At 43.7% G+C, this 12,068-nt stretch overlaps 1 protein-coding gene across 9 annotated transcripts in view; it reads right to left on the minus strand.

Annotated features, from left to right (window-relative positions):
• KCNQ1 (potassium voltage-gated channel subfamily Q member 1) overlaps positions 1–12,068 on the minus strand; it is a 329,348-nt gene that overhangs the window by 150,140 nt on the left and 167,140 nt on the right. The window contains exon 15 of one of the 9 annotated variants that reach the window (XM_080998784.1): positions 658–1,078. The exons of the other annotated variants lie outside the window; for them this stretch is intronic. Within the exon in view, the coding sequence (XP_080854910.1) occupies positions 1,009–1,078 (70 nt within the window). The 3' untranslated portion in view covers positions 658–1,008. Of the gene's footprint in view, positions 1–657; positions 1,079–12,068 lie in introns of those variants that run through there. 9 annotated transcript variants of the gene reach the window in all.

Genomic DNA, 12,068 nt, shown 5'->3' on the forward strand with positions numbered 1-12,068 from the left:
CCTGTGACTGGCACGTGGACCATCAAGGCAAGGTAGTCTAGGGGCTGCCTCCCGAAGGAAAACCACTAGAAACACTTTGCACAGGCACACTGTCCTCTTTGCAACCGAGTCACGGGTTCCAATTATGAAAGTGACTAATGTACCTTCCAATGAAAATACAAGGATGAGAGTGGTGCACTGAACAAGGCTCTACCTTGGGCAGTTTGCCCAAGGACTCTCTGAAACATGGGTCTTGAACTGATCCTGCCCACAAAACCCTTTGCTCTGGTGTGTGCAACTGCTGTGGGATAAGCTACATTGAGACCATTTGTTGTGGTGGAAAAGAGAATAAAACTTTCCCAAGGAGTGCTCTGGTAGACTGAATGCATCCCACTGGACATAAACTATCCAGCATTGCAGTAAAACAACTATATATATATATATACATACACACACACCCCACCCTACCCTGCACCAAAATGGACAGTGCAGTGTGAGGGGAGAAATGCATGCCATGGCTTTGTTAAGACACAAGTTTTGATTCTCATGTTAACTTCAAAATGTTTTTAAAAGGTTACAAAACTAACTATGTGATAATGTCCCAGTAATCTACAGATGCAGCATACACAAAATAATCTTCAATGTGCAAGGTTCTTAAAAAAGAAACAGTAACCCCCCCCCAACCCCACGTTCAAAATAATCCAAACCCCGACTCAAACCTTTTGATCTTTGCACAATATTAGCTGCTGCTAAGAGTGATCCTGCTGAGGGGTTGAATTTTTTTTTGAAGACTTACTTTAAAACACCACATGATACAGACAAGAGGCTGTGCCTAAAATATGAAATGCTAACTTTCATTTATATGACATGCTGTAGCATTTACGTAAATAAACCAGTGTTAGCTTATGTTTTTGATATTAGATACAATGCCCCTTAGAGAAGCCCTTGCTCAGCTCTTTTCTTCTGGCCTTGAGTAAATAAATCTACATTTCAGCTCAAGAATATGCTGCCACGTAAGCAGTTGGAGAGTTAAGTCTTTGTTCCCAAATGTTTGCAAAGCTGGAAGTTCTGGTATTTCTTTCTTTTGGAAACTTGGTAACTGGAAAAGAGAAGGTGCAGATAAAAGTAAATTCTACCACCTTTCAAGAAGCACATGCAATTAATTTCGGGCCCGTTCCAGATGGCAGGAGTGGCACCCGGATCCAAGGCTTCACTTGCAATATACATGAATGGTCTTTCAAAGTGACCTGCCAGCACAGCTGTCTGGCAGGCCTATGAAATGCTTTTATATAAACAAGGTTGAATCCACCAGCAATCTATCATGTGGAATGTGCCTGCTGGGGAGAAAAGAGAAAGAAAGTACAAGGCTAAGAAGTTGCAGAACAAGATCTTAGGAGAATGAAAACAAGCTTCAGATGAGAATATAAAGTTAAGCAATGACAGAGAGTAAAAAGGAAAGAGAAATAAAAAGGATGCCAGGAATGGGGGAGGGGGAGTCAATACTTAGAGGCAAGTTCTGCCGAAATTAAGAGACCTTAACCTCCAGCCACTTAGGTTCACAGTGTCAGGCTCTTTTCGAACATACTAAATGTGCTCGGGACCAGGACCTAATGCCAGATCTTCCCGATTCTGGGAAAGCTATCACTCTATATAAATGGTCACAGCTGGGGTTCTGGCATGGCACATCCTCTTTTCCCAGAGGGGATATACGGTACATATATAAGAAAGCAAACATGACATAGCCAAGCACGGAACAGACCTCTTGCCTTCCCCACTCCCAACAGAGCCCATGTATTCTCACGCACACATGTAATACAGTACACAGATAATTCTCTTTAGCTGGTAAATTGGCTAAATCAGTATGCAGCTATGTTCCAAATGACAGCAATTAAATTTGCAACGCACCAATTTGATTGCATGTGAATGGAAGCAAAACAGAGAAACACATTAGGGACTGGCATTCTCCTTGCCAATGATACAATATGCATATTAAACTCTCTAAGGAGAGATGGCCATATTCCTTTCTCAGCTGCCTCCTTGTCTGTTCAAATATTGCATTATTATTATTATTTGTCGTGGGGAGGGTTTGGCAGAACATGCAGAGAAGTGCTAGAATAACAAAAACAGCATTATCTATCTTATTAGTAGGTCCTGTTCTATTTTTGGAAGCAATATTCACTAGGAAAGGAAAGGCAACACTAGGCATTAATTCCTGCAGGCTCATTAGCTGCATTAAGTTACATGCACATCTGATTAACTGGCCTAAGCAAAACTAAACATATCAAAAGTTTGCAATTAATTCATAACAATGCTTCAGAACAGTTACCCAAAGCAATGGTCTCAACAACTCAATAAACCAATTCCAAAGGTAATTTGCACACATAGTTTATAAAGGCCCTGTAGCTCTTTTAAACATATGTTTCTTTGATTATAAACAGCTGATGTACTAGAGTAGGTTCAATTTTTCCAGATAGGCTTCCAAAAAAAGGATTACATTCACAGCATAATAAGATGAACTAAGTCATGGTATAAGCTGGAAGCACAATGTCAATTTTACCATACTCTGTCAATCTAATTTTGAGAGTGCTAAACTCCTATTGTTTATAAATTCTGATGTTCTCTCCCTGTCTCCCAATCTGACCACCTTGGTTAAAATGGCTTAAAATGCTTTAAAGAAATACAAGTTTTTCACATGCAGAAAACATGCTGAAATTTGAAATATAGTCTTAAAGGGTGCAATTCTACTCTCTGTTGCAGAAGGCACACAGTGATGGGGAAAAAAGAAGACTTTCCTTTCCTCCATGTGGGAACCACATACTATGGAATCCCATGACCCACATACCAAGTGGCAGCAGGAACGAGTACGTTGAGCAAAAGAGCTGCAATAGTGAAGCCAGGCACCCAGCAACCTAAGTAGATGGTGACCTCACCTGTCACATAGCAAAAGATGCTACACTTGCTGAATGGGAAGGGGTTGGAAAGAAGGAAGAGAAGGCCAACCCAATATACTCCCTCATTTGCTCTCCCCTTTGCAAAACAGAGACCAGGATTATACTCTAAACCAATGCAGTAAGGAAAATACATGCTAGCCAGTGAAAAGTTCCTGCATGGTCTTTGGTCCTCTCACTCAGGAAAACTAGAAGAAATTGTACGTGAGCATCTTGTCTTGCTGCTGTGATGCATCAAGCTGCAGAAGGACAGTGAGAAGCTCACACTTCTACACTTATATGAATGGGGCCTTGTGTGCTAATAATACCCTTCTGACTCCTGTGTAGAGTGCAGCAGTTGCTGCTGTTTTAAATGTTAGTTATTTATTAAATTTGTTTGACAGCATCAATGATTATGCCAGGCTACTGTTGGGATTTTCTGTGGCTCATGAATGGATTTCACACCCTTAGAAAAGATGTGGATTGAAAGAAATGCCAGTGCAAAATTACCATAGGGAAATAATGTCAGAAGAAGCAGCCTAGATGAACTTCTAGGCTAACAATGTGAAGAACACCAACAAGGCCCATGGCATAACTGTGATCTAACAATTTATTGTGATTCCTTCATGACAGCCAAGATACAAGACAGTAAACATGTACTTCAGGATAAGAGTTAAAAACCTGTATTCGCAGATTACTTTCTGTGGGCCCAACAAAGCTCAAAACAAAGCCATAGTGATTATTCACTATTGGCTCCAGATAGTGTTGAGCAGGTGGGTGTAGTTTTTTTTGTTTTTGTTTTAAACCTCATGGGCCAAATGGAGAGACCTGGTGGGCCAAGTATGAGCCATGGGTCTGAGGTTTCCATCCCTGCTATGGACTGAGGAAGATCTTTGCAACAGCAAATCTGTTGTTTTCCAGACTGTCCTTCATCTAGGAAGAGGGTACAATCAGCAGATCATCTGGGTGAAGGTATTTGTGACTTCCCCTGTAGCCAAGTTATGCAACCAAGGATAACAAGACTTTCACGAATGCTCATAAGGCCAAATTCAAACCAAACAGAAGAATATGTTTCTAATAGGAGAACCTCAGAAATATACAGTGGTTACTCTGCTTAGTTTACCATATATGCCAAGAGATAAATTCTGCTTGCAGTTCTTTTATATAAAGCATGGGTGCCCTGGAAAAGATGGGACTGGCAGTACCTTCCCTAAGAACCCAGAGTGATTTAACAACCAATGCCTCTTCACAGGGAACTCTGGAAATTGTAGCTCTGGGAGGGAAACAGGGGTCTTCTCTCAGCACCCTTAACAAACTGCAGCTCTCAGAACTCTTTGTGGGAAAGCCATGGCGGCTTATAGTGGTCTCGTGGTGCTTTAAATGCGTGGCATGAATGTGGCCTAACACTTGCAACAGGGATGCTTAAAATGCGGAGGTACTGGCCACCATAAAAATACATCTCTTTTGGTCTCATTCTCATGCCCGCCTCACAAACACAAACACTCCCAGAAAGTAGACATAGCCAAGTGCGCTGGATAATTTCTCATAAAATCTAGACCTCCTTAGAATTGTTATTCTGCCCATCTAAATAGAAAGAAATACCACATCCCCCCCCCCCTTTTTTGGTTTCGTAGACTGATATTTTTCTACACCAGCCTGCCTTCTCTCAACCACGAGCAATACAGCAAAGTATATCAGTGAGTAAAGAGCCGCTGCATGGCTAATCCAATTTAATAAACTATGTGTCTCATAACATTTCCTTTTAAAAAAAGATATGATTTGCAGTGTGTTCCTTGGAGAAAAACATGCCCTGGCCATGACCTGAGCTTTTCCTGTGGCAATGCCAGGAAGGGATACCCAAGTACAGTGGTACCTCGGGTTACAGACGCTTCAGGTTACAGACTCCGCTAACCTAGATATAGTAACTCGGGTTAAGAACTTTGCTTCAGGATGAGAACAGAAATCGTGCGGCGGCAGCGGGAGGCCCCATTAGCTAAAGTGGTACCTCAGGTTAAGAACGGACCTCCTGAACGAATCAGGTTCTTAACCCAAGGTACCACTGTAAAGAGAGGGGTGCTTGTTTGTGTTTCGAAACTGTACTCCCCTGCAATCTTTAAAATAAAGATACTAAGGTGAATTTTAATGGCAATTATAGGATTTAAGGTCTGATCCTATGCATATTTATTCAGATGTCATACAGAATTTAGTGGGGCCTTCTTCCAAGTAAATATGCATAGGATTGCAGCCCCAGAGACTAAAAGTAACATATCACTTGAAGTAACTTATCTTGCAAATGTTGAACATAATCCAGTAGTACTAATGGAGAGTGTGTGCCGAACTTTCCCTGTTCCACAAGGGAAGGAATACTCCACATGTGGCATACGAAACCCTGTTACATGAATGGAGCATTTTTCTTCAAAGATGGAAATGGGAAGCAAGAGCTTTCATATAAAATGAAACATGCCTAAATCCCATTGCAAAAACAAAACAAAACACAATTTTCAGTTCTCAACTATATGCTTATTTGCACGGAGTGCAGAAGTTAAGTCCCATTGAATTTAATCTTTGAACTGCAATTTTAAATGCATTTGATAGGCACTATGCCCCTTGACGTGGGTGGCACTGTGGTCTAAATCACAGAGCCTAGGGCTTGCCAATCAGAAGGTCGGTGGTTTGAATCCCCATGACCGGGTGAGCTCCCATTTTTGGTCCCTGCTCCTGCCAACCTAGCAGTTCGAAAGCACGTCAAAGTGCAAGTAGATAAATAGGTACCGCTCTGGCAGGAAGGTAAACGGAGTTTCTGTGCACTGCTCTCGTTTGCCAGAAGCGGCTTAGTCATGCTGGCCACATGACCCCAAAAAACTATCTGCAAACAAACGCCGGCTACCTCGGCCAGTAAAGCGAGATGAGCACCGCAACCCCAGAGTTGTTCATGACAGGACTGAACTGTCAGGGGTCCTTTACCTTTTTATGCCCCTTGAACACAGTGGGGCTTACTTCTGAGCAATTATTATTATTATTATTATTATTATTATTATTATTATTATTAAAATTTGTATACTGCCCTTTACCCACAGATCTCAGGGTGGTTCACAACATAAAATAAAAGGAGGCTGCTGTAACAGTTCCAGGGCTGAGCTGCAGCATTACACACAGATTCTGAAATACATTTCAACAGAACGATAGCTTGGAAGCCTAGAGGGGATCCCAGCTTGCAGCCCTGAAAATATTGCACTAACTTCCATTCAGTGTACTCCAGATGAGGAAAAAGACAAATGAGAACAAGATTGCTGTCATTAAAAGTAAAGCACCAGAAAATAATTTTGGATTAAAAAACCCAACAACACTAAACCTATGTGTTTCAAGAAAGGGTTAACCAGCCAGCAGAGGCAGGGGGGCTTTTTTGTTTGTTTGCTCTGAGTCAGGGGTCAGCAACCTTTTTCAGCCGTGGGCCGGTTCACTGTCCCTCAGACCTTGTGTGGGGCAGGACTATATTTTGAAGAAGAAAAAGAACAAATTCTTATGCCCACAAATAACCCAGAGATGCATTTTAAATAAAAGCACACATTCTACTCATGTAAAAACACACTGATTTCCGGACCGTCCGTGGGCCGGATTGAGGAGGCGATTGGGCCGCATCCAGCCCCCAGGCCTTAGGTTGCCTACCTCTGCTCTGAGTACTTCACTCCAGCTGGTAAGGAAAAAGAAAAGGAAAGGTATGCAGTAGCAGACAGTTTTTCTTTGCTGGGTGTTAGGCCCTGGTGGGGGGAGCAGGGTGCACAGCTTCTGCCAGCCTGAAAATCTGGGCACACCCTTACCCAAAATTAAAACAGAAACAATAGGGCCTTGGTATCGCCGGATGGGGCAGGAGCCCCCAAAGAGCCCACATATCTGGCACACTGATGGATCCCAGTGCTGCATTTCCACGTGGGAGATTTTCGCAGCCTATCAAGTGTACTCCCCTGTCTCTCCTCCAGTTCTTTTGATGGGGGCAGCTCTGTACAGAGCCAGCTCTCACAATTTTGGCAGGGAAATGGTTTTACTTTCCCTCCGTGGTTTCTGTAGCAAGCCAAACCTTTGCACTGTAAGGATCTGTAGGAGGAAAGGAAAGGTACGCTGCAGCTATAAAGTTAAAAGAAAAGAAGAAGCAGTCGTTTAAATCTAGCCATCCTTCCAAAAGGCGATAGATGAGGGTGGGGTCCAAAAGGTGATAGATGGGGGTCTTCAGAGAAGGAAAGCAAGATTACTAGTGTACAAGCCATCTGCAAGCAGAAGAAAAGACTGCAAAATACCTATGAAATAATGCCCTTCAATGCTATGCTGAACCCAAATTTCTCTGAACAGTAAGTAACAAAATATTTACAACTATCAGAAAGCTACTTTTCATGCTGAAACAGTTAATGTGGTTAATTCTTCTGTGTGAAGCAAAGGCAGCCAGGCTCAGTGCAAGTCCCATTTCTGTCTAGCTGTTAAGCATATGAGCATGTACTTTTTGGCTGTACATCAAGAACAGCTGCCTGAAATGTAACACAACACAAAATGTATCTAGTTACAATCTGGAAGAGGTAACGCAGGACGCACAATACAGATCTTTTCCTAGCAGCAAAATGAAAGTAGTGCCTGCCAATTTCAGACTTCACAACAGCTCTTATATATATATATATAAAGTCACCAGCATCTTTCTTAGCAAGTTAAATTATCTGAGAACTTAAGCTTAATTTAAAAAGGTGTTCTTTTACAATAAAAATAAAAAATTATGAGGCAAAGGCACCTATCACTATATTCCAGAAAACAAGCAGCGAGAACACAAGATCCCACAATAATAGCATGAGCCCCCCCCCTCCTTATGCAAATCTCTGCACTGTTGAAACAAGACTCTGCCTCTCCCTCAAGCTCTTTGGGCTTTGAGTCGCCTTGCACAGCAGTTTGAGGAAGATGAGAAACAGCATAAGAGGACTCCTGCTTTATCCTGCCTTCTTCATACCACAGTGCAAATAAGTAAAATCCCTTCCCCCTCTTGAACTTGGGGAGGGGCATTGAAAGGAACAGGCATAGAGGGCAAACAGTGACTGGCTAGGAAATCCAAACACAATTTGTGGACCCCCCGAGGGTATGGCCATACTGTGCCATGCTTGGTGCCAAGCTGGGAGAAAAATGTGGACTATAGTGTAAGAGTGGAGGCAATGCCAGTCCTACTTGTGCCATTTTCTTCACGAACCACCCACTCCCCCGAAAATTAATAATCACATCAAGGATCTTCTGTATACTTGAACATGGCTTCACTATTTGCTGAACAGGACCTCAACACTCCATGCCTTCTTAGCCTTCCTGTGAAGCAAAGCAGTGTGTGGCAAATTCTTTTTATTAGTCTTATTCTTGCCCCTTGGATATTAATGCTATGAAAAATGTCTGGCAAATAGAAAAGGAAGGAAAGAGCTCCACTGAAAGAAATGGCCTTGGGTAGTCCGTGCACCTTTATCTACCTTCATTGTGCTCTCTCTCCCCCCCCCCCTCTCTCTCTCTCTCTCTCACTCACACACACACACACACACACCCCACCACCACCACCCAGTTGTATGACACACCTCACCCAGTTGTATGACCTCATCTTCACTGCTGGAAGAGCTCCCTGAGGACCCAACAATACATTACAATGCAACCTCTGCAGTCTTTTTTCTAAAGTAATTAAGGCTATGAGACCTACAGATGGAGACTGCTGAAAAGATTTAACAGGCAGCTTGAAAGAGGGATCACTGCTTATGGCGCGTACACTGATCCCACTCGTGACTTTGCTAAACAGGTTTGGCAAGGTTTGTTTGTTTGTTTTAAAGCAAACTCCTTAACTTGTTTGACTATAGGTGAAAATGGCACAAAAAGGTGTGTGTGAGAATATGTGTCCATGCACACCATGGGACGCGCAGCCTCTCAAACCACTTTCGGCTTCCATAAAACTATCGCTTGCCTCCAGGTTGGAATTTTCAGCAGAAAGCAGAGAGGATGGAAGTACCTTGGACATTCAGCAGGGGCTATTTGCCTCTTCCCAGCACAGACAGCCCCCGTTTAAACTCATGCTAACAAATCCAACTTATGGAAAGTGGCCTCGCATGCTCGATTTTCCACCACAAAGTGGAATACTCAGCCACACCTGCCAAATCTGTCCAGATGGATGCATAAAGTGCTTCCACAGGACAATGGCACTGTTATTGCTCGATCCTTTCAGCTATTGATAATAAAAACATGAACAAAATAGCCTGACTGATAGCCCTCAGGGTAAAAAGCTGCTTTCAGGACCCACGAACAAACTGTACAGTGTACAAACAAAAGCCCATTAACTATAGTGACCACATGTCAGACAGGCATGTGCTTGAAACAAAAATATGTCATTAACAGTGTGGTATAAGGTTCCAAAACTAACATTTTAAAATCAGCCAGTATCAGTCAAATCCCTCAATCAAGTTGTTATCACTGAGTGTGTATATCAAGTTGGTCAGAGTGGACTCAACAACAAAGGATATAGGGATGCTATGGGGTACCAGCCAGCATTCTTTCTGCCTCCGTTGCCTGGTCTCTAATGTGCCTTAGAATCACAGAATCGTGTAATTGCAGAGTTGGAAGGGACCACAATGGTCATCTGGTCCAACCCCCTGAAAAGCAGGAATCTTTTGCACAGCATGGGGCTTTAACCCACAACTATGAGATTGAGAGTTCCATGCTCTACTGACTAAGCTATCCTTATCTACATTTTCCTTTCACTAGTCTTAGCTCCTTGTCCTCAACCAATCTGAGCTTCAAAGAAAACACAGTAGTGGTAGACCCATCCTGGGGGTGGAGATCACTATTTGCATCACCTCTTACTTTTCAAAGTCTCATCTTGACTATTTTCTCTCTCCCAACCAAGCTTCTGGAATCAAGAGTTGATGAGAAAAGTGCTCTGGGGCAGAAAACTGCTGATGGAGAAGCAACTACCACTCGCCACCTGTTCACTTCCACCCTACAATGTGCTGGGCCCGGGGGTAACGCAGTCCAGGCCCGGTCCCGAATCCAAGAGTTCTGCGAGGAGTCAGTCTGGCAGGGCCAAAGCAGGACACGAGGCAGGAAACCAGGCAAGGTCAGGCACAGGATCACAGGCAGGTTCTGGCAAACAGCAATGTTCCTCCCGCAACCTGGGGTGGGGTCTAGCAGCCTTTTATCTCTGTCGGGGTAATGGCTGGTCCTGATCCCCTGGTGACTCACCTCCCTGTCTTGCCCGAAGGTGAGCACTCCTCCTGCGAGTACTCAGGTCTTTCCTCCTCTCAGACCTCAGTCTCTGCAGCTCGGGAGATGTCGGTGGGTTACTAGACCCAGAGGCTGCCTCAACCTCTCCTGACCCAATTGGTAGTGGAGCAGCTGTAAGTGATTGCCCAGCTGAAGGCAACGAGGTAATCCCCGCATCTGGAGCCAGGGTAGGCTCAGGCCCCTGACTCGGCCCAGCTGGTGCTTGTTGCAGGGGAACCTGTGCAGCCTGGGGCTCTTCAGAATCAGGCCCCAGACTAGGTTCAGATGCTGCCTGGGGCAAAGGATCCGGTGTGGACTCTGAGTCTGATCCCGAGTCCCAGGCCATCACATATGAAAAGGGGACACTATCCTACTTCATACATGACTGGGGTAGTTCTGGGCTTAAATAAACAGTTTTGCTACCACCACTCATAGTTGCTGTGTGACTTATTGTGTGGACTTGACAGACGTAGGTCAAGTGACATTAATTACTGTGGCTTTATGCCAGTTTATTTGAAAGCATGTGTGAGTTCATCATTTGTTGTGTTAACACTGAGCTGAACATACAACATTCCCCAGCTGGATTAATCTCTGGAAAGTAATGCAGACTCCTCCAAGCAAACAACAAGAGTAAAGTCGTTCAGATGACACTAGTATCTGGCAGCTTGTAAAAAAGAATATGACAAAAGGATCCCATTTGTGGTAGGGCTGAGATCATTACAATTAAGTGATCCATCATTAAAGACACATTAAACTGCATATTTTAATCCAACTCTAACTAGAACTATCCCTTGTGAAAGGGTGTTGAATGCTGACAGAACTTAGAAGTTCCCATGGTGCCTCATAAGCTTGGATGTGTTGTGCGCATAGAGGGGTACCTGGAGGTTCAGAGGTTCAATGTGCATGGTGCCTCTTGGAATGAGCCTGATTTGTACTACGCAGACCACAACAGGTGCAGAGGAGGCATCTATGTCTTGGCTTGTGCTAATGCCAAAGCCTGCATATGCCAAGACCTACAGACTGCCAAATTCTGAGTGTTTCTAGAATCTTGCAGCAGCCCTGATTTTGAATCAAGACAGCTAATTAACTATATGTTATATTAAAGGTAAAGGTAAAGGGACCCCTGACCATTAGGTCCAGTCGTGGCCGACTCTGGGGTTGCGGTGCTCATCTCGCTTTATTGGCCAAAGGAGCTGGCGTACAGGTCATGTGGCCAGCATGTGGCCAGCATGACCAAGTCGCTTCTGGCGAACAAGAGCAGCGCATGGAAACGCCGTTTACCTTCCCGCCGGAGTGGTATCTATTTATCTACTTGCACTTTGATGTGCTTTTGAACTGCTAGGTTGGCAGGAGCAGGGACCGAGCAATGGGAGCTCACCCCGTCATGGGGATTTGAACCGCTGACCTTCTGATCGGCAAGTCCTAGGCTCTGTGGTTTAACCCACAGCGCCACTCGCGTCCCATATATGTTATATTCGTTATCCATAATAGCATACTTGAAGCATACTTGAGAGTTAAATTGGTATTGTGCTGCTTTGATATTGTACTGCTAATGTATTGTATGTGTAATTTAACTGTTTGAAATACTTTGGGAGTTATTACCTGGTGCCCTCCAGATTTTGGAGATTTGAACTCCCATCTTCCCTGACCACTGGCCATTAGGGAGGTTCATAAAAAAAACCTTTTTTTGAAAATGCCTGCTCCAAAGGCATCCAATATCAGTTAATATCTTGACCCTGCTCCACAGAATTGAAATTTCAGCCTTTACGACATAGGAAAATGGCCAAGTAAACAGCTATTTTCATGGAGGAGGGTCAAGATATTAACTGATATGCATAAAATTTCAGACATAGCTATATAATCCCACGTGTAGTAAGACAAGACCTTTGGAGCAGGCATTTTCAAAAC

This window comes from Podarcis pityusensis (assembly GCF_964106645.2).
Source record: "Podarcis pityusensis genome assembly, chromosome: 1".
NCBI classification, from domain to species: Eukaryota; Metazoa; Chordata; class Lepidosauria; order Squamata; family Lacertidae; genus Podarcis; species Podarcis pityusensis.